We start from the raw sequence: 24,389 nt of genomic DNA, 5'->3' as shown, positions 1-24,389 counted from the left end.
CTGACCCCAGAGCTCTCAGCAGCCATAATACTATAGAACTTTCCTGTGGCCCCTGTTCTTGTCTCCTGACCCCAGAGCACCCAGCATCTATAATATTATAGAATTTTCATATGGACCCTGTTCTTGACGCCTGACCTCGGAGCTCCCAGGATTTATAATATTATAGAAGTTTCCTGTGGCCCCTAGTGTTGTCTCCTGACCCCAGGGCCTCCAGCAGCACACAGTTCTCACCTACACAGCAGCCTGTGGTCCTTCTGCCAGGTGCGCGTGCATGCTCCCGCAAACCCCGCCCCCTCCTCCCATCCGCGTCCAAGGCGCGCTTGATTGACAGGCAAGATGTCGGTGCAGAGAGAGGATGCAGCAGCCCAGGCTTCAGCAGCACCAGGCACCGGCTACAGCACTCTCATGCAGCAATCACCCTAAGGGCCAACACATGCACCTGCTGCAGCCACCAGTCTATTGCTAAGGAAAGGGGACCATCTCCAGCAAGCCAATAATAAAAGAAAAGCACCCCTGACAAGTGGCACCGTGAGACGCCTTGCAGGTGGTGGCAAGCCATGATCACCTTCTAATATTAATATCTCTTCCAGCTGGAGGCTTTGCAGGCAGATCCTAGAAGCTGTGCACGCATACATATTTATTTCCTTTTGGTAACATCATCAGCACCGCTGCATCTGGGCTGGAGGAACCGGGGACTCTAATGGAGGCAGCCTGAGATCAGTGCACAGGGTGTAGAGCTGATGCATCCTTCCAGCACCTAGACTGCCCTCTCCATGCACCTGTGCTGAACACTGGGGGGGTGGGTGGGGTGGACTAGTGGGAGCAGGTTAGTGCCAGCCTAGAGATCCCTTTTATTTTGGAGATTTATAGCTTTCTGTTCCCCCCTTTGAGTATTATTGTTATTTCGGGGGGTGGGGGGCGGGTGGGTGGGAAGAAAAGGGTGTCTGCAGAGCAGAGGGGAGAAATGGATGAAGAAAATGTACCCAGCAGCGACGATCAGCCCCTGAGTTTGCAGAAAGCCCTGCAGCAGTGCGAGTTGGTCCAAAACATGATAGACATCAGCATCTCCAACCTGGAGGGGCTCAGGACCAAGTGTGCCACTTCCAACGACTTGACACAGAAAGAAATCAGGACATTGGAGGTAGGCGATCACCATCATGTTGTGCATTCTGACTACTTGGCCAAGTGCTATGATTGGGGGGTGGTGGGAAGGGTAGTGACCCCTCCAGATCCCATGGCTTCCCTGCTTGCAGTGGGTTTGTTTATATTCCCTGCTTGCTGTGCAGTGCCATAAATTAAGCAGCTGCAGTGAAATGGAGTGAGCCTGCGCATTCTGCAGGTGGTCGCAAAGGTGCTTCTCTGTAACAGACTGTGCACTGTACACCCCCATCCATCCTCCTTCATCTTCCACAACCCACACCTTGCACACATTCTTGCTGAATTGTTGCAGATACATGTCTTGAGTCGATCATTTCTAGGGCTGATCATTTATTATGGCACCAGCTACTATGGATAGAATAGTGTGCCCACCACTGTATAGCCTGGTCCATCTAGGCCATTCATTATTTCATCAACATAACATACAAATGTATATAGATGTATATAGATTCAATACAAAGCCTTCTTGTGTCTGTAAACTGAGCCTAATTAAATGTAGCAATGCTCCTTGTTCATAAGTAATTTATAATGCATAGGTGAGCTTTAATGTAACCCAGATTATTGCATGCTTTTGCCATTCTTGAACCCTTAGTTTAATTAGGACCACATAGATTTAATATCATTTCATGCATACTGTTATGTATAGGTGATATTTGCACAGTTTTAATGCATATTTTATAAATTATCAATACAAAGGATAAACTGGTTTTAGGGGTAGATTATTTACTAATGGCTTTCGTGTAAACAGTGGGGCCTAGCTTATCTGCAGAAGATGGATTTTATTTCCTTCTAGGAGGCCTAGTGGACCATAGCACAACCATACATGTGTCTGGTATAGTAAGTTTATTCCACACAGAGAGCTATAGAACCTGTGGGTGTAAATCATATGGAGAAAAGCAGATTTTACATGCTCCAAGTACACACAGCTATTCATATATAATATGTCCTGTGCATAAAAATATTTTATTTATATATTCATATATAAACTTGAAGTAAATGTATTTATGTTTAATCCATATTATTATATACAGTATACACAGAACATAATGACCTGCTTGACTAAAATGCTTTAGAAATAAATACAAAATATTTGCTACATTTTGTTACAGTTTACAAATAGGAAACATGTATCAAGTGTTGTACATTGTAGCAACAAATGTATCAATTTTGCAAATAGTTTTACTCTCACTGGAAGAGGTGACTAGATATTATAGTGTCTGTGATCATAATACTTTTCAGCAATGATTGATACATACCATGTGTCCAGTTGATATGACTTTTTAATGAATACTAAAATTTATAGTAGTTGCTCTTATTTTTATTTTGTCAGCATTAGACAAATTTTCACTAGGTAAATAATCATTGTTTCTATGCATTCACAGCTGGGATCACATGTTAGGATACCTTCCTATTGTCATTGGAGGTCTCTGGTGGCTTTGGGACGACACTGATTTGCTAATTACCTCTTTTTTATTAAGCTTGTACAGGACAAGACTTTTCATAGTTCCTTATAGAATAACAAGGGCACCAAAATCCTATTTGTAAGTTCACAAGAACATCCTGTTTAGTACATATCATAAAAAAAGTTCTTCTATAGAAATTGGAGGTGGTTTATTGGAACTGTGTATTCCAGTTATTTGTCTATTTACTATCATTTTGTTACACCTTCCTCATTACTTTCATGCTTACTACCATTATTATATTACAACCTAAAAACATAAATCATCTAACCTGTTCTTAAATGAAAGGACGTTTTTATTATGCTGTTGTTGAGAAAAATTTAAAGCAAACCTTTCCAGAAAGGAAAGGCTGCCAATTATGACTTTTCATTTTAGAAATGTTGGTTTTACTGGCTGGTGTGCTGACCTAATTACTAAAGTACTTTGTGTCACAGACACAGAACACATTTGTGGATAAGGATCTCTGATTATACTTTATAGTCTGCATACTTGTTCCAATTCAGGAACCAAGAAAATGTTGATGTAAGTGGATCAGCATAGAAGCCAGGCAACTAGAAACAAATCAGTTCAGCAAAGGGATCTTCTGTGTGTCAGGAAAAGTTATCATAGGTAGGCTAAATCCCCTTTGTATGTGCACTGGATACATCTTTCCACCATAATTACTAGATTTGTTTCCTTAGTTTTAGATTTTTACCATTATGGTGAGGTGTTCTCATTCCTTTTGTTATTTTCCTAACATAAATACTTTTAATAATGTTTAATACCTTTTAATTAAATTTTTTTAATTTAATTCTAAAAAATTAGAATTATGCAGTGTCAGGATTTTGTCCTGTTTATTAAGAGCTTTCACCTCACTTCCTGTTCCATGTACACTGCAGGAGAAAAATCCCTTCAATAGTGAGAAAAATTCCCACTTGAAGTGGAACTAAACCCAGGCCAACTCGATCTAACAATGGGCGTTGCTATCTTGCTTCTCTTCCTCCTCTTGGACTTAAGCTTCCAGATTTCATAGGACCATTAGTGTGCATAGTCTGTCTTCACTAAAAAAATCTTTGCAGCTTCAATGGGGGTTTGATCTGACACTATCCAGTTCTCCTCAACAAATCCTCTCCATACACACACAAATGGCATCCATATCTACGTTTCTTAACCATCTCCCCCTATAGTAGTCCCTTCTGGCTTTACAAAATAACACATTTTGGTTGGTCCAGAGTCCACAATTCTATATTTCACCTGTATATTTAGCTGCTTTCACTTTAAGGTGCATTGTACTAAAGTCACTTGTGGCCCAAAACAAAGATCTTAATACTGTCAATGGAAATCAGAAAAAACTAACTTTATGTATATCCCGCATGTGAATGCCCTATAGATAGAATGGGTCATTGGGAACACTTGTTGCCATTTCAGCAAAGTTTTGACTTTCTCTTGCTGTTGTACATTGTTTACATTTGAAAACTATATGAAAATATGTCATATTTTTGTTGTCATACATTAATAAATGTGTCACATTTTCAGTAGCTTCTTTTTAATCGTCATTTTAATAAATGTTGGGAACTTTAAATTAGCGATTAGAGGAAGGGGTAAATTTATGCTACAATGACTACTTAATTGCTTAAAAAATGCTGAGAAAATCTATTAGCTATGAAGGGGGTAAATATTGTTGTCTGTGCTTTTGTTAAAGAGATTCACTCTCTTTAAAGTTGTGTATACATCACAAAATTATGTTCCAGGAAACTATTTTCTGTGATTGTTTACAGTGACAGTAGAAAGAACAAGTGCTGAACACACATCACTCTTTAGCTCTATGGAGAGGAAAGGGGTAAGGATAAGCAGGAGGCACCCGCTGCATCTTCCCCACTAGACAGTGACAGGTTCCATAAATAGGACTTCCCCTACACACACAGATTTTTTTTTATTTCTGCCTAAAAGACTCCCAGACCCCCAAATATTGCTTTTCTTTTCTTTTTACCATTTTTTGTTTTGAATGTGAATACATAGAAACATAGGTAGACATGTTAAAAGCCGAACTCCAATTTTACCTTGCACAATCGTGAAGTCTCCTCTCCTGTAGTGAAATTGTTTACTCCCGTTTCACAGTCAGTTTCTCACTTTGTGCTATAAGTTAGATAGAGTGCATTTATTTTCTTTCTAAGCCAATGTCCTTAGCTTAACACTTCAACAGGCAACTGCTGACTGTGAGCATAGAGGCAAAAAAATCCCGGTAGCCAATGACCTGGCAGGATGAAGCCACGGAATAACCAGCTCCTAAATTTGCTTTAGTTGAACACAGCCTCAGTGCATATGCTGGGGATGCCAATAAGGTACATCTCAGGTTGCACAGCTAAAGGGAAGCAGGAGTTACTGCAAGCTGCAGATCAGAGGACAGACAACTAATTCCTTTGTTCTCCTTGCTGCTGCGAGAGACACCGTCAATCAGAATACTGCAGTGGCGCACAGCACAGGACCGCTGGCCAGATAAGCGTATCCTAACACCTTGTATAAAAAACTTTTTGATGTCATACTTACATGATGTTAGCCTAGAATGAAATTGAAAAAAAAATCAGTGGGTTGGCAAGGGTGCGCCTGTACATTCTACCATGTGACAAAATGTTTACTTTGGTATGCAGACAAATGCTGACAAGATCAAAAACTTTGGCAAAGACCAAAGCAAAGGTTTTGATATGATATGAAACCTGTTGTAATAATCTGCATTGGAAAGGTAAAAAATAACAAAGAAAAGCCTTTACTTTTTATGATGCCTCCTATGTCAGATATACCCCCTGTTACCCTAATTAGAGGACTACTGTGCTGAGGTCTATTAGTAAATGGAAAGAGACTTGTCTTTATTACAAAAGGGGAATAATTAACTGATTTGCTTTTATTATTATTCTTATTCTATCCTAACAGGTATTTAATTATTAATTTAGTATCAAGTTGTCTTGATTTTTTAAGTAGTTCGAAAAAGTATTTTGTGGTATGTTATTGTTATTTGGCAGATGCTCCAGAGTTTCTCCCTCATAAACTAACACATTTCATGCTTATAATGAGTATCCAATGTAGCATATTATTACACTGCTCTGTATCTGCTTTGATAGCAGACCCTATTTGTTTATTGATGTTCCTTAGTGTCCATGATCCTGAAGAAACTTGCCCACCTCATACCTTATGTGTCAGATTTAGCCACTCAAGATATGCATCATAAAGAAACCTTGTTTGTGAAGTGTGATTATACATGCTTTCTCATTCCAAAAACACACGTTAAAGTATATCTAAAATATTCTCTAAGGGGTAGAATGTCACAATTTTATTTTCCACTTTTGTTCCATTGGCGTATTCTTGAAAGTGAGTGGAAATTGCCCCAAAGTAAGTTTGTGACATTTGTCTCTATTGGAGGACAGTACTCAGGGGACTGGAAATACATGGGATTAGTGTAATAAGTTTAACCGCAGGATAAGAAAACATTGTCTAAATATGGGATGCAGGTTTACTCTTACCTAAACCTTGGTGTCCTTTCTGTATCTCTTCCATTTCTGTGCATTAAGCCTTGTGCCTTGTATATGAGATTTTTGTAAAAAAGATTAGTCACTGCTACCCCTGTGCAGGGTTGTTGGTCTTCTATCCACCCCTGCTGTAGTTTTCTGTAGGAAATCTGTATTGGATGGACCTGCTGGGTCCCTTCCACAGCTATGCACTCTGCATTGACCACTGGCTCGCAGGTATGCTCCTATTATGATGTAGATGTTTTTCCCTTCCTGTCAGGACTAAAGCTTTACACAGACATTAGATTTTTAATGCCAGAGACAATTTTTGTCATAGAGTGAAACTTCAGTATTGGAACAGTGGTACTATGACTGACTGCTAGGGTTTATTATTGCTATAGGAATGACTCCCACCTGCATCCACAAGTTCAGTCATTCTGCCCTAGCCAACACAGATGGCACAAGACTGCAAACCTGGTAGAAGACTGGGAGAAAGTAGAAGTCCCAGGAAAATAGGCAAGCATACAAATCGCAGTACTGGAGGGGTTCATTTTTTAAAGTAAGTCTACCATAATGTGAATATTTTTACATTATGGGACATTTGCTATGCCTTTCAGACACAGTAACTGCTGCAGTTACCTTGCAGAAAGATGCATATATATTGTAAATAAAAAAGCATATTCACTGTTTAACCCAGACATTTCTTTAAGCTGGGTGGGAAGAAATTGTAGGTGGGTGGCAGCCCCTGTATTTTCCAACTCATCAGTAACCACTCAGCCGGTGGTTACTTAAAAGTGCCGCGACTGTGTGCCCAGGTAAAAGTTGCTGGGAGAACACTGATACTGACATTTCTTAAAACTTTTAGGTATTTTCAGAAAACAATACACTCAACTGTGCCACCATTTTGGGAAATTACTTTTTTTTTTCTCTTCCAGCACCTGAGTACAAAATGTGGTTCATTGGGACATGGTTTGATGCCTTAGTTGTAGAAGGATCTGAGAGGTCTTAACCTAGTTGATCTTATGTATTCATGATTTTGAAGCAGGCCTTCTCATCCAACATTAGTACATGAATTCACAAATGCTGTTTGGGCTAAATGTGGCACATGCACTCTCCAAATCCTTGTGGAAACCTTAATCAGATGAAAAAAATGCTCTTATAGTAAAAACTGGGGAGCAGCTCCAAGTTATTGACTATGATTATGGAATTGGGATGATCAAGGCTACTGTGTGTGATGATCAGGAATTCACAACATTTTGGGCATACTGTGTAGGACAGAGAACAAACATATTACTTTACATTTACCAACAAAACAGAGGTTTTAGTTTCTTACTTATGATAATAAATGTTGAAGCTACACTTCTTTGTAGGGGCTTCTGTGTAAAGTGCGAAAAATCTATGAACATGTAAAGCAATAGATAAACGTATAAATTGGAGTAGGTTTACCTCCTAAAAAAAAAAAAAAAACAAGGACACACCAGTATGCCACCATAGCTCTTATGGATTTCTTTTTGTATAATCATACGGCTGGATAGTTTTCTTGCCTGCACAGCACCGTGGGCACAATCTTTGGTTAATGTGATTTTTTTTAAGATAGTAATCCTCCAGCTTACTTACTAACGTACTAAAAGTGTCTCTGCAAAGGGCCCTTGATCACCCTATACTATGCTAACCAGCGGGTCTTTGTTGTACCATCCCCCTTAGGAGCTAAGACTGAATAACATGGTGCTAAAAACCTGGGGATGGTATTCCCCCAGTTATTTGTCAGTGCTTGGACCTAATGATTCTCTGTTCTTATGATCTGAGAGCTTTCAGAGGAGTGCTGGTCACATTCTTCTCCATACTCAGAAATACCTGGCAATATCACTAGCTATAAAGAAGAAAGTGGGGTTGGGGCCATTTTCAGAGACACTGTTACTTTTCTATGTATGCTCAAAGTGCATTTTTAGACAGAGAAACTGGCAATGGCACCGTTAACACTTCTCTGAAAAAAAATCTTATTGTAGTAATTTAATGAGTATGTTGTGAAATTACAGAACCACCAATGAGAAATGACTTTCCATCACTCAACTGTCAGTATTCTGATATCTGATTGTTTTTTTATTGCACATCACTGCACATTCACTACATTAATCAATAAGGGCATTTGTGTTTGAACTCTCATCTAATAAAAAAGGTAGGAAGTGGTTGGGTGAGGGGATCATCACTGATGTTTTGTACTTTATCAGTCTTTTTTTGTTTGGTTTCCAAAAAATAAGATAAGACAACAAACATTTGCTTTTGTTAAACATTCATTTTTCCCCCAAATGTTTATATAACAATACAGGACAGAGTAGTAAAAATAAAATAAAACAAAAATACATGTACAAATAAAAGAAACTTACAGGCACACAAAATAAATGAACAAGAGATAGTAACAATCACTGTCCAATCAAATAATAAATAGAAACAGCCTCCAACAAGCCAAATGGGGGGGGCATTTTGTTTTTGGTTATGGTAATATGGTTTCGGTTATGGTGTTATGGTATTATTTTGTTTTCAGGATACCAGTTTATCAAGTAGGAATTGGTAGAACAGTGGGAAATGAGTTCCCCCATTTTTGACATTTTGATTTTGAAATCATTGTTTATTACTGTGTATTTGGGGTTAGCAGGTCACAATTTAACCCTCTTCCATTAACTGAAAGGTCTGTTGAGTAATGGGTAATATCTGATTATTTGGGTACTGAAGGCATGTGCCACAGGTCCCATAAATCTCACAAAAGATTGCAGTGACACTGAGGTAAATAAAATCGATGCATTACACTCAATGCTACTGATTTCCATATGATGGTGGGTGAGCTGGCCATTAAAGTAAGCATTTGTAATGGAAAACATGGTGGGTGCCATTGGTGACTTTTTTGTGAAAATGTTGGTTGTCTGGCTTTATTGCTGACCTAGAAACTTTAGTACCCTCTATGACACTGCCCTGGAAGCATACATATATGGGAGTCAGTGAAAAAACATAGCAACATAATTTACTGGGTGACTAAATTCTATTATTCATGATTATTGTTAAGTGGTAAATTATGTTTTTCAAATATTTGAACCCTTTTCAGCAATCGGGTTAGCATCTTTAAGCTTTTGGGTAAAAGTGTGTGCAGTCCTAATAATGTATTAAATCAGCAATGTTCCTGTAATTATTACTCTTGTGGATGTACTACCTTATGAGATCTCTTTGTAATTTATAAATTCCAGGGGGAGAGCATGCTCCCCTGCTGTTATAGTGAGCGAGCAATTAGTCTGTCTTACGTCATGTCTGGGATAGCTTTGTATATACAGTAATTAACTCTTGCTTTATTTAAGTTGTGTGACTACAAGGGCTTGGACTTGCTTTGTCTCACTCTCACTTTCTTTTACACCATTGCCTGGTGGAGTTTTGGACAGCCATAGGAGATATTGTAAGCTCCTCGGGGCAGGGTCCTCTTCTCCTCCTGTGTCACTGTCTGTCACTGTCTTTCATTTGCTACCCCTATTTAATGTATAGCGCTGCTTAATATGTTGGCGCTATATAAATCCTGTTTATTAATAATAATATTAAAAATAATTATAGGAGATGAGGACTGCAGCAACCACATAAATGTTGTCTATCACTGGTGTGACTTAAAATAAAGGAAAGCTAATAGTCAAGTCAGTGCTCCATGTATTGGAGTATGGGCCACAACTAACCTTTAATTAGACCAGGGGTCAGCAAAATTTTTTGCCTACTAGGCCATTTTAGGAGGTCAAGAAGGCATACTAGGCCCGACTCTCTCTCCAGTCCCGTGGTGATGGCTCTGCCCCCCATCAAGTAGGCTGCTGAAGGGAAATCCCTCTCCTCCGCAATGCATACGAAGGAGAGGGAATGTCCAGGGTCAGAAATGTTAATGCTGGCGGTGGTGAATAGGGGAGGGAGGCATAACAAGGAGACTCAGGAGCCGCATGCAGCTCCGAAGCCGGGGGCTGCTATGTCGGCTGGGATTAGGTCGGATCCACCAGGGGGCGTTAGGCCGGAACGGACTACTGGCTAGGCCAGAGTTAAGAGTTATGAAATAACACATTTTTCAACATATTCCCGCGTGAGACTCATGCACTTGGTACAGCGTAGTTGCAGCTTTTCTAGACCATTCAAATAAAAGTCCTTTGGTTGGGCTGCAAACCAGCTCTCAGCAGCATTTTTGACGTCAGAAATGTTCTTAAAATGTTTCCCCTTCAGGTGTTTCTTCAAATTCGGGAAAACATAATAGTCCAAAGGGGCCAGGTCAGGTGAGTAGGAGGGATGGACGACCAATTGGAAATCCAGGGTGTTCAATTTGGCAGCCGGTGCATTGCCGGTGTTCCTTCTTTTGATCACTGTTCAAATATTTCGGCACCCACTTCGCTGAAAGCTTGTGCATGTCCAGCACAGTTGTGATAACAAACCCAACACGTTTCCGTGAGATGTCAAGTATCTGGGCTTTCTTTTTTGCGGCTATCTTTTTTGCGTATACAGGTTGCCGGGTCAGTTGAGGTTGGGGGGCACCCACTGCAGGGCTCACCTTCAAGGGAGAAATGCCCAGTCTTGAAACGAGATATCCAGGTTTTGACAGTCCTCTAGGAAAGACACTTCTCCCCCAGTGTTTGTGACATCTCAGTGCGAATGTCCTTTGCTGACTTTCCCTGAAGAAACAAAAACTTCGTGATAGCCTGTAACTCTAACGACGTGAAACTTGCTTGTGCCTCTGCCATCACAGCTTCTCACTAAAAGAAAAACAGTTTTAAGAATTGCAAAGACCTGATATTTGCACAGTTACATACATAGATATTAGGCTGTCAAATGCCCCCACACTCATTTTTCTATTTCATCTCAGCACCCCCTGGTAAAAAGGGGTAGCAAATGACAGACAGTTACAGACAGTAACACAGGAGGAGAAGAGGACCCTTCCCAAAGGGGCTTACAATCTAGGAGGTGGGGTAAGTCTCACACAATAGGAGGGGAGATGTGGAGTGATGGGAAGTAGTGAGGGTTTTAAGAGACAGAAGGCAAGTTTAAAACAAGTGTGTTTTGAGTGCTCTTTTAAATGTGTTAAGTATTTTGCAGATTTGCAGAAGTTGCATCAAATGAAATTACTACCTTTAGTACTTGAGTTCAAAATGTCTACATTTTTTAAATAATGATAGAAAGTTTATAGAACAGCCAACTATAGGTTCCTGGAACCCCAGGGTTCCTTCAGAGGTTGCTAGGATTTCTTTGACTTGCAGGAGATTGATCTCCAATTTGATGGTGTCTGTCTAGCTTCAGTGCCACTGCTACTTGGCGGAGCTACTTGCAGGACACCAATGATTGTTTGAACTATCTGAAAAGGTGGCATTCTGACCTATGTTTTAAGGAGGCACATTAATTTCATTATTCACTAATGTAGGAGCACTTTTCTTCACCGATTCTCAATTATTTGGTTTTAGGAGGGGTTCCCCGAGACCTAAAATTTATTTAATGGTTTCCTTTAAGGTAAAAAAGGTTGAGAAAGGCTGACTTAGAGTATCTTGAACACAGCTGCAAACTTTATGAAGCTATGGAATAAAAACATTGGTAATAACTTTTCACTAAAGTATCTACTAGCTACACAATACAGTTACTTGTAAAATAATTTAAATGTAGCCCCATGAGTGTGGGCCAGTATCTGGTTACATAATGGCTAAAAAGAACCAGTTCCTTGGTGAGTTAACAGAATGTTACTTTAAAAAGCCAAGGCAAAGAGCGAAATTAACATATCACCTACATTGCTATGTTTGCTGTTATACACGTGAAAGGATATGTGTAGGCAGTCTTGTGATTTACACACTTCTGAAAAAACTACAAGCAGTATGACCTTCTTCAAGGATGCAGTACTTAGGTCTTGTGGCTAGTCACTGGACCTTATTACTGAGGAGTGATGACATCACCAATACCGCTAAGCCCTAACACACCCTAAACTTTGCAAAAGACACAGTGGGTTTGACTTATTAAAACTCATCAAGCCTGGAGAAGATAGATTATCATGCGAGAACATGAGTGATCCAGCAAATCTGAAATATATCTGGCCAGGTCTAGCCAATTATTTTTAGGAAATCTATTCTAGATTTGCTGGAGCGCCCAGGTTCTCCCATTATAGTTTATCTTCTCCAGACTTGGGGAACTTTAATAAATCAGGCCCAGTGCATCTTTAAGATGGCTAAGTAGCTACGTGCTTCTTTACTGTAAAGCCGTCACATTGTTTTACCAAAGCAGAGTTCATCATTTCTGTATGTACTTGTATTTGTCTTGAACCTCTTTTGTAGCATGCATAATTAACATTTTCACTTCACACAGTAACATTTTGATTTTTATTGTGGTTATGGAAAATATAATGCTAAAGCAGCGATAGACCCTAAGTGGTTTCCTGCTAGAAGAGGTGGGTGTTGTGTACAGTATTTTCTAATGCACAGTCTGTGTACCTAAGGTATTTGTATGCCAAAAAAAAGGTTTGAATATTATATATATTAGCCATACATAAAGCAAGTGTAAATTTGTAAGTGTATGTGTGTGTAGTGGTAATGGTTGGTGTCAAGTTGTAGGTGAGATTCCAACAAACAGAATGTCAGATGAAATTTAGGTTGTGTCATATGCTGCATTCTTCAATGATCACTTCAACTAAAGTAAAAGTAACTGGTAATAGTAATATTGTCATTATGTGAGTTCTTCTGTCTGTTGGCTTCTAATACCTCTTTATTCATCCAGCATTATGATGCCAAACTGTTTATATGGGGGAATTCCAGGGGTGCGATTGTAAACTGAAGTTTAGCAATTATAATGAATTAATAATTAATTAATTTACTACAAAGAGTTTTTGTATACTGGTCTTAGTTTTTTTGTTGTTTTTTTTTTTTTACTATGTGTCATCCCCTTGGTTAGCACTCTAGGAATCACAATGTAGCAATAAATGTAAAAGTATGTGATGAATATTTTAATGATGGTTTTTAGCCATCAGGAAATTGCAAAAATTAAATATCTGCATTTACTTTCAACAAAAAAACATACACTCTTTAGTACATCCTGACAACAGAAAGAAGTTAGAACAAGAAAGGCAGACGATTTTCACAGTTTTTGGCACAAAAATGTGCAGAAATGTTAACCAGAATTGTGCTAATATTCATCATTTTGCAAATGTATATTTCAAATGAAATAAAAAGACACTGAACTTAGTAGGTAGTGTCACCAGAATTGCTGGGGGAGTCAGGGGGCCTCTGGGAACATGCCCCAAGTGCATTTTTTTATTAACATGTAATTTCTTTCAGTAAATTGTGGTTAAAGTATGCTCAGGAAAATGCATTTTTAATGGAAAAACAATTCTTTTTTTAAAGATTTCCTTGAGGGATCTGTTTTTACAGATCTCTTGTAAATTAAGACTAGAGATTAAGATTAGGGTTACTGACACACACACACACTTTATAGAACTGTCGAATGATAAAGCAATTTAAAAAAAAAAAAGTCAGTAGTCACTTGACCATGTACAGTGTTATTATTCATTTTCCATAGTGCGAGAGATGTGGGTACATTGATAAAGGGCAGCAGTGGCATGACATAAGGGTTGTGTAAAAATATGTTCCCACCTGCTTTCTTTGGACAGGGGCCAGGGCCATTGACAACTGACAATCATTCAGCAAATTTTGGGTGGGGAGATGTGGCATCAAACCTGACTTCCTATGTACAGGCAATCTGTTCGTCCACACAGTGTCCTGTACTTTTATTCGAGAGCACAGTGATGTCCAGCTCAGCAAGGGAGAATAAAAAAAATAAATCTATCCAAACATAAAAAGCCCAGATAGCAATAGAAACCTAGCAGGGGTTCTAACTTTCTACTCATGGCTCTTGTGCCTCTGTGGTTTATCGCTGAATAACTATGAGGAAATATAGGGCTTGTTTGGTTGGACGGTCAAACAAGCACATACTTAAGGGCCCAGTAAACAGTAACCACAATGTGATGTCTGTGTGAGAAATATAATTTATACGAAATATAATTTATACCTGTATATCTAATCTATCTAATCGATCTAATCTATCCAGTGTTGTGTGGTTAACCAAGGCAGTACTGTAAAGCAGAAGGCATGGGGTTCCAGCTCCATAGCTGTGTCTCTGGTGGGACTACATGAATTTATGTGCGCACATGCGAGAGTTATGTCATTCTAGCCGACACCCTGAAGAGGACTGGTTGAAGATGATGGCATCGGTGACTGAGCAAGGGCAAGTGTAAATAAAAAATTGCGATCAGACAGGTAAGATTATTTTATGGCAGAAGTGATATTGCCTCTTCTTTCTGCAATAAAAGGCCTGCTTGATCACAGTTTTTTATTTGTAACATTTAGTTTGGTTTTAAGTAAACATGAAAACCAAAGACTTTTGCAGGTAAAATCACATCCAGAATTTATAGCCTTGGGCCCTGTACAGATTTCCAATAGATGTTAGAGGATTGTGGCTGGAAATGATCTTTTGTGATTGTTCTCATTGATAGATGAACAAATGAGCACTGTACACACAGATCCATTGTGTTCTAGAAGTGGGAGGGGAAAGGACAAACAAGCGGTTCCTGCTTATGAATTCACAGTGGTTGAATAATGATGATGGGGAACCACTTTACACATGTCAGAGTTTTTACCTGAATGATTGTTTATCTGATGTGTGTGTAGCTTTATAAAGTATCTTAAGGAACCAAAATAAAAGTTTAATAATATAAAGTGTTCAAAATGATCACTTTTAGCAAACTAAGAATTTAAATAGAAAAAGTGCAGTAATATGCTTTCCAAACTTGCTTAATGTTCAGCTGTCTTCAAAACAATTAAACTAGAATAATGCTATTAAAATTAATAACCAAAAAAAGTGAAGAAAAGCGCGGTCACATAATCTGTCAAATTCATGTGCATGCACTTCATCATGTTATGGCATTCTCTTTATTATTTGAATGGGCCACATAATCCAAGGTGTAAAGTAGCCTAGCAGCTAGTGATATCGACTCAACAATATAAGTCCCTTTATATATTTCTCCACCCATCCCTATCTAACCCATTCTACAAGATCTAAACCTTTTTTTTAAACTCCTAAATCCACCATGCAGGTCCCTTGACAGCACCACTCCGGGGAACCACCAATCCATCGCTGCAATGCCATGCCAACTCACTGGCCCCTGGTGTTCCCCTGTAACTAATGTCATCTCTATGGGTTTGCTGATCTTTCCTGAAAAAAGGACCAGCCATGGACATACAACAGATAGAGGGATGAAGGATTCTGGTGTAGGAAGGAGGTTATTCTGATCCTGCAGATATGATTAAAATGATCCACATTAGAAATTGTAATCTGACGAAAACAATGATTGGTTTTCTTTACAACAGTATGTTCAAGTGTACCTGTACCATCAGAAAAGTTTTTTGTAACTGGCTGAACAAACCATTTTAAATTGTGTTAACAAAACTACCTATTCTATTTATTATCATGTTTTGATCCTGTCCCAAAAAAACAAAGGTTGTTACCCTGAATCATGACAAATATAAAAGCATTCTCTATGCAGTTAGTGTGTGGAACATCCATCTGAATGTATTTTTCTGATCACTATTTTTCTAGCACTGTTTTCTTATTAAAAATCTGAAACAAATTACACAAATATATCAGATAGTCTCTCTCACCTAGAAAACAACAGTTAGGAAAAAACTTGAATGCATATGTCAGGTTCACAAATCTGCAGCAGGTAAAACTTTGCAGTGCCAACGTCAAAATCCCTGTATTGTGCATATTTTACAAAAATATATTTAATAATATTTCCTTCCTAAAAAAGTGAAGTTACTATTGTATTTGTACATTTCAACAATAGAAACACTCTAGATCTATACATCATTATGCCAAGTCAAAATTAGTAAGCAAAATTATGCGTAATACTGTATATGTTTTGTATTTTTCAGGTTGCCTTTTGTATTTTGACACCACAAACAACCCCTCCACTTTTCTATTATTTCTGTCCATGAAATTTGTGAGAGCAGTACAAAGTGTTTTTGCTTACATAATAAACAGATCTGGCGCTTGGTTATCACCTAGTAGAGGGTCAGTGCATGTCTCCTGCAGTGCTTTGCTTACATAACATTCGTGTGAGATTTCTCATCAATAGTGCGCCTGCAGAAAATATTGCTGTGCTTATTAAACATGTCCTAGGTGAACAACTCGTATACTTGTATAAACTATTATACCTTTTGTGTAATAGCATTCATTTGTTTTTAATGAAGTGATAACAGCTGTTCACATTCCTAAAAGTGTAAAAAGTGGTATTACAATAGATGTATCAATACCACATTAGAGTTTTAAAGCAAACCTACCAGGTATAGGCTCCAAAAGTTTTAAAAATAACCCCTAAAAAACACAAGTAGGTTATTTTGCTTACCCTCATACCAGCCTTGTAGAGTGTGTATATGACTGTTGGCTCCTTCAGTGTTGAATACTTACTGATATGAACAGGTCAGTGTTTGCTGATCCCAGTCCTTTTACATGGAAAATCATTGGTCTACTTACTTTTAAAAACTGGACCAAGGCGTTGCAGCAGCCACCAAAACTATTGAGATGCCCCAAATGTAAAAGAAAAATAATCCTCTAGGCTTTCCTGCACCTACTGTTGTCTGTCAGGCAGTAGATCTAACGTCATACAACCCTCGACTCCTACACCTGTTCTGCAGATAGCCAAGGTGAGAGGGTGTGTTTACTAACATTGCAATCCCCCATTGAATCAGGATGCAGGAGTTCCTTCCTGCTTGTCTCTCTATTGGCTTAGTTTCACCCTCTCCCTTCTCCAGCAAGGACTAAAAGCAACATGGCAAAGCGAGAACCAATCAGCATGTTTCCCACCACCACAAATAACAAGAAACAGTATCTATATGGTTAATATTATTTTATTATTTATGCAAGTTTTATTCAGTTTATGGGGGGCTGGGATTTGGAGCCCGTTTCTGGAACTTGGAGCCTGACTCTGGAAGATGGAGCTGTTTATAAGTGATGTAGTCTGTCTCTTGGTGATGGAGCCTGTCTATAAGTGACAGAGCCTATCTTGGGGTGTTGGAGCCTCTTTTGGGATGATGGAACCTGCATGCATATATATATAGTATAATTTTTTAGCACTGACTATGCATTATTTGCCTACAATCTGTTGTGGTCACTTTTGTGGTACTTTTGGTTGTGGTGCACTGCACACACCAAGCACACCACACTTACTCCTCACAACCCAGGGTGTGTCCTGGATCTTCTTGGAACATTGCAATGCCTCTGCTTTGCAGTACAGTGATGGAATTGCATCTTCCATTAAATCTGGAGTCATTATCTCAGAGGTAAATGTATTACCATGTACTAACAACTGCTAATATTTTATTTTACAGCAGGACCCCTGTGATAATCGAAATACATATTCTCTTGTGATAGGGCTTGTGCATGGTAACACATTTTGTAGCATTATGCATTACTACTAGGCTGATTTACTAAGGGAAGCTAGAATCTTCACTCAATACTCAATTTAGAGTATACCTAAATTCAAAAAAGCAAAAAGTTACCAGGAGCTAGTACTAAATGAGAAAAGAGACATTCAATGTCGTTTTTGTAAAAAAAAAAATCTTCTGGTGGCCTTTTGTTTAAACTCTAAACTGTATGGCATGATACCACACACAGAGTCAGCTGCCTTGGACAATGTAATTCCTGCACACCCAATGTCATCAGAGACCTAAAAAGGACCACACACCAAAAAGCAGCATGCAGAATTTCCTGCCTGCATACTGCAATGCAGTGCAACAGTGCCAACTACCAGTTTTTTACAAATCAAACGGTAATCATTTGTCCATGTTCCTCACCTGCATTTTAAAACACTGCACAATGCAATGCAACTTACCTGGTATCAATAAACCATTTACACTTTAAAAACATCAAAATGCTAATTAGGATTTTTTAGGTTGTTAGGGTGAATTTGTGACATGAAGGTCAAGGTATCAATGAAAAAGGCCAAGCATTTTCAAGGAGTTGATTGTGCATTCCTATCAGCTTCTTATACCATTAAGCCCCTTACTGCAGCTTCGCAGTCACATGGGATTATGCCAAGCAGTGCAATCAAAAAACAGCCTGTTGGATTTTCCATAAAATTAAAACATATTAGTAAGCTTTGTCATCATTTTTCTGTCAATTTGTAGCTTTATGTACAAGTACTGCAGTAGTTTAAAAGAAAGGCAAAAACACAAGAAATATTTTACAGTACCAGACGTATGTGCTTAATGGATACAGCTTGCAGCAGAAAACACAATGTTTATTCCCCATACAGTAAAGAGGACCTGTTTGTGCAATAATAGGCTCCAGCCATCAGCCTCCACCCTCATTAGAATTATTATTTCTTTCAGAGGTTTTGAAGGTAGGTTTTTACAACAACAAACAACAAAATAATGGTTGGGAGATGGAGACACAAGAAGCATGCTGATAGGAGAGAGTGGAAGATAGGGGATAACCTCATCATTCATGCAGCAGATATTTTCACTGTCCTCGGCAATTTAGCTACAATTCATTGACTGTATTTTTTCAAAAGCATTTTGGCTTGTTGCATACACTTACAGTGTATTTGAAGTCACTGACCCTGAAAAGAAATGCAGGGCAGCTCCACAGCTTTTATGTGTATTTGCTTGTTCTTGGTCTGTTAGTAGAAAAGTTTAGAAATAAAAGAGATTCCAAACCATTTACATAGAAAATCATTGGTCCAAAACGTTTGTTTTAAAATTGGTCAAAAAGGCCGGATCGCTAGGCCAAAACTGTTGACTGAACTTTCAGTGTGGTGCCCGAGATGTGATAGAAAGAAGTACTGTACCTTCAGACGTAATTTTAGTGTTGCACTCCCCTAATATTATTACATATACAGCTTTTTCTATTTTTTAGTCGTTGGAACCTGTCTAAAAGTGATAAAGTTTGTCTTTGGGAGTTAAAACCTGTCTGTGGGTGGTGGACCGTGACTATAAGTTATAGCGCCTGTCTTTTGGTTTGGCAACCTGACTTTAGAATTAGAACGTTTTGCATGACTGAACCTGCTTCTGAGTGATAACCGTAATTCAGCCTATGTCTTCTATTTAAATCTGGGGATCCCAAGAATAAGCCATTGTACTGTACAGGCTATAAAAACTGGCTAACCCCCTTGCATGCTTGTTCTTGGTCTGTTACTGAAAAGTATGGACCTTACAGAGGACCAGACAAGAAGCTTTTTAGGAAAGAAGTGTACAATATAGCACCTGCAGTTCTCATAGTATGGGTTGTGTCAGTTTTGACAAATACAAACATTTATTGCAAAATTTTACATTTTCCCACTAAAATCTCCTCTAGAGCTGAAAATATAGCTGAAAAAAATCATAAATGAATATTTAGATATCAGATACATACAATTAAATAATAAATGCCCATCACCAAACCCAATTGCAGATGCAGATAGTCCGGCGATGAAGAAAAGTGTCTGTGTGCAATGCATGCACATGTAATAACTAATTATTCTCCATAGTTCGCACATTTGGGTCTTGAGAAGAGTTATAGAGACACTTGTCACTGCAACATTTCTGGCCATGGGAAGAGAAGGACAATCAGAATATTTAAGGCTCATATCACACACAAAAGGCTAAAAATCATTATTTTACTGAAAGTGATCTTTACAGTTGCTTGGCTAAAATAAAAGAATCTTATTGTATGAAAACTGCTAACTGAACCTAAATTCTGTATCTGAGATCTGTATATTGATTTATGAACACAAATTCAGATACTGTTCAGTGGCCTTTTGGCATTGCATTCATAAAAACAAATCTATATTGCAACACGTTTTTGAAAATTTTAAGTCCCATTTATAATGGCATTTATGTATTTAACTGTAATATCTGTTGGGAGTGAAAAGAAATATACTATAGCTGAGCCATTCTCATACCATTCTCAGGTTCCTCCAGAGGTCACAAGGAGTTCCTTGAGTTATGGCCAAATAACTTTCATTTGATAGTGTCTACATAGTTTGTAATCCAATGTCCCTGTGCAGAGCCAGCCACATAACACAAATGATGTTTTTACCTGTCTGTAAGAGGGACACCACTGTATGGGGGCATTCTTCCCAATAACCACTGATTAATCAGTTTAAGCAGGACTTTCATGCTATCTTAAAATTTTTTTAAGGGTTTCTTTGGGATTAAAAGGTTAAGGAATGCTGCTATAGCCATATGCACCCCATGGTAGGAGGTGGTTTGGACAGCCTTACTTTTTTAGCAAAAGTCAAACAAAGGATCTGTTAGTGGTATGTTTGAACTAATCCTGAAAATTTATGTTGCCAGTTGTTGCAATAGTTATTCTACACAGATAGAAACAAATAATGTGAAAACAAAAAAAAACTAAGGCATTAAAATTCTATTTATATATAAATGTTGTTTTATTGTTCTAATGCAGGCACCTCCTAAATCCTGTATGTACCTGCGTTTATTTTGAAGTCAGTTCCTGCATCACTTGTGAGTACTTTGGACTACAGGCTTAGAATGTTAATGGGAAGAGGTTGGCACTCTATATTGCCTTCTTAGGAAACTTTGTCAAAGACTCTTTCTCTGGCTTTAAAATCGCTAGCATATGTTCCTGACGTTTATTATATCCAAAGATGATACAAGATAATAATGGAGATATGATCTTCAACTGTTAAACATGTCCAGATGAATGTGACCAACTACTTCAATCTGTATTCCTGGAGTAAATGCCCTGGACATAAGTATGCAAAAAGACTTCTGACTTTTTACTGACTTTTCAGTCTGCAGGAGTTCTGGGTCAATGATCCAGGAAATATTGAATATTGAGTTAGCCTGACGTAGCCTTTCAAAAGAAGGTCAGCCACGTCAGCCATACTTCTATAATGACAGGTTTACTTTTTAGGTAGTTTGCTCTAAATACATACATAGAAAAGTTTCCAAACTGACACTTCTGTACATAACTTGGAAAACATTTGTTTTCTCAACAACTCCTAGTAAACTCTTTGGCAGAAGTAATGATCATTTTGGCACCCACTCTTTTCTATATATCTCTTTCTCTTCTTTATACTTGATAATAGGAACATGGATGCAATACATGCAGACAGTGCAGGAGATCTGAGCACCATTTGTAACATTCAGGCTTTTAAGTTGTAAACAGCAGGGTAACAAGTGCCTCTGAATGCCAAAAGTGTTAGTACATTGCTCCAGAATTTTTAGAAAATATCTGCAATATGTCTGTGGTTCCATATTTTCCTTCAGAAAAGGAGGCTTGTCATACTCCTGAGTCTTGAATAGAGGTGATTTGAAGTTTTTTTTCACCACTAGAATTGTAATTTTATGTGTGGAGACATTTACATGAAAATTCCTATAGTTTTCGCAGTACAGAGAAAATGTGTCCAGGAGTAGCTCACTACCCACTTCCTTTTCATCGAACACCTTCCAGGTGTCATTGCAAGCATGCAAAGCACATACTCCATGCTCCAGTGACATCTGTACTCAAGCAACCCTTTATGCTGCACTTGCCCTGTGTTTCAGGGCCCTTTGTGAACCAATGACCCTTTACTATATTGATCATTTGTGCTTCAGTAATCTCATTCTTCAGTTACCCTGCCACACCAGGAGGCCCCTATGTATAGTTCAGTGGTGATGTGAACTCTAAGCAGGGCCAGGGCACAGAATCTAAGTATCAGCCTGGTCTTCCCCAGAGCCTCTAGTGTTGTGCTGCAGGCCAATACAAGGTTGCAGTCTTTGGGCACACCAGGGTAGGCAGAACAGCACAAAATCAGCAAGCAAGAGAGTGGTAAAAGACGGGCCGTGGTCAAGGCAGGCAACAAACAGGTGAGGTCAAAGGCAAGCCAGGGATCAAGTACCAGAAGGCGACAAAAAGACATGGGTGACACGGGAATATGGAAAACTGGGAAGTTACAGGAGACACAAACAGCACCAGAACACAGGGAATTCCAAGAGACACAGGTAGACATTGGAGGCACAGGAGACATCGGGGTCACTGAGGGAACACAGGAGACACAGGAAGGCGCTGCGAACACCTGGAACAGTAAGACAGGAACTACACAAGGGAACAGAGCTGGGAAATAGACTCTATTAGAGCTCGGCACTAGCGGGGAAACATTGTGAGCTATGTCTGAGCCAGCTAAATGACAAAAAGAATCATGGGAACATGTGTCCAGGTAAGTAACCACTAAACACCAATGAATGGATATGTATGGATAAAGAGTATTTATTATTACTACTACTGAGAACAATGGCTGCTGGTAGTGGACACTGACACCCTTGTGCATGGGGGAAGAGGGCTTTGTATTGCTGACACTGTCACAGCTGCCTCTAAAAAAAAAAAAAAATCCAGTGGCTAAGATCTAGTGTCAGTGATAACACCCCCCCCCCTTCCCAACGCACACCATTGTCTGATGTTTATGAATTAAAAATAGTTAAAAAAGAAAATTTAACGAAGATGTGGCCCTTAATGCAACTTGTGGATGCAAATATGGCCTTTGGGCCTTTTTTGGCTTGACCCTACTAATCTGGTGTATACAATTTTTGTGCAGTGCTTCATCTGCAAACACTATTGTTCCTATAGTCCCTCTATCATCTTTTCTGGTGTTTTAGTTACAATATTGTGGTATTTTTTTTAACCTTTTAAAGAATAGGGACAAAAATCAAGCCGTGATCTAAAGTATGTGGTCTGGAGACAAAAATGTCAATTATCATTTTGCTAGTTGCTTGTATCACTACCGTTGCCATTATATTCATTGTTAAGGGGGAATTATGTTTTACAGATAACAAAAGTACAAAACACATTCTATGGATGTGGTATGGTCTGGTATAGGAGTATGTGTATGTGGAGGGGACACTACTGATAATATTACCAGCATAGGCTAGACAAGATGATGCTTTTACACAAATTCAGGTCTAACAAGATAAATTAGACTGTGCACACACAACTCTATGTAGAATAGCAGAATGAGATCCCCGAGGCTGCTAGGACTAAATAAACTCTTATGCACATGCACAGGAGTTATGTCATCTTGACCTAGCCAATAAAGATGGCTAAGGTTCCTACTCCCAAAAGAGGAATAGAAGAAGATGGTGGTGCGCACTACAGAGCATAGACAGGTGAGTTTAAATTATAAAATTTGCAAACAGGCAGGTAAGCTCATTTTATTTTAGAATGGACATCATCTGTCCCTTTTGCAATAAAGTGTATGGTCATATATATTTTTTTATTTTAATAGTTTAGTCCTGCTATAGGCTTTGTAGCCTGTATATGTATTAGCACACATTTAGCAGTGATTACCTGTATTTTGTTTCGCTTTTTTAATTGAAACCTCAGAAAAAGGCAACTAATAAAAGATTATTCATGTTGATGAGCCAAAAACTTGTGTGTGTAAATTGCAGCTTGCATTACAGAGCTCTGTAAACAGGTATTTGAGAACCAGGTGCTTACTAAAGCTAAATAGGTAATAGGCTAATAGCTTTTCAACACTTGACAATAAATTGACCAGTTTGTAGCTATAGTTCATTATTAGCCACAGTAGAGCAGTCTTTTTTAGGTCATCTCTTAATTCGGTAATATTAGAAAACATTACATGAGTTTACTTTATTAACACTTGGTAACTTTTAATGAGCTTTGTCCAGCTGATCAATCTTGGTGTTTCTTGTGTTGTAGACATTAAAGAGTCACCACTGGTCTCAATGTCTCATCTGCCAGACACAAAGGTCATACACAAGTGTTTAAATTCAACACAGCTGCATGTGGTGCAAATAAGTGTTATAACAAGTAAAAAGCAGTAGGGACCCCCGCCCCAGGGAACACACACTGACGTATGTTTTACACACAAAACTTCACACCTCTGCTTCCTATGGGAGTAAAAATGAAATGTATCAAGGATGCACAATGCAAGAAATAACAAATACAAATAAATTGTTTGTGTTGCATCATTCATAAGTTAAAGACATGGAAAACAATCATCACATTGAGAGTGTTTTGTAAACGTTTTGGGAAGGTTATATTATAAAGTTGTTTTAATATAAAATAGAATTCTGCAAAGAAATGAATTTTAAAACAATCAATTTATTTGTACCCAAATATTTATTCCTGTATAAAATGTGGATACCAAATCTTCAGTTGTATTCATCAATAATATATAGTTTCCAATATCTTACAAATTTTAACACCTATATTAAAGTTCTGTAAATGTTGAATTGTTATCAGAGGTGAAAATAAAATGGCT

The 24,389-nt window shown here is 38.4% G+C and overlaps 1 protein-coding gene across 3 annotated transcripts in view; it reads left to right on the top strand.

Annotated features, from left to right (window-relative positions):
- The first annotated feature begins 964 nt into the window (after positions 1–964).
- The window catches only part of KSR2 (kinase suppressor of ras 2), a 202,246-nt gene continuing 178,821 nt past the window's right edge, over positions 965–24,389 (top strand). For all 3 annotated transcript variants that reach the window (XM_072415949.1, XM_072415948.1, XM_072415950.1), the window contains exon 1: positions 965–1,141. In XM_072415949.1, coding sequence (XP_072272050.1) covers positions 965–1,141 — 177 coding nt within the window. The remainder of the gene's footprint in view (positions 1,142–24,389) is intronic.

The sequence above is a fragment of the Pyxicephalus adspersus genome, chromosome 6, assembly GCF_032062135.1.
Source record: "Pyxicephalus adspersus chromosome 6, UCB_Pads_2.0, whole genome shotgun sequence".
NCBI lineage: Eukaryota > Metazoa > Chordata > Amphibia > Anura > Pyxicephalidae > Pyxicephalus > Pyxicephalus adspersus.
This window is presented reverse-complemented; position numbering and strand designations above follow the sequence as displayed.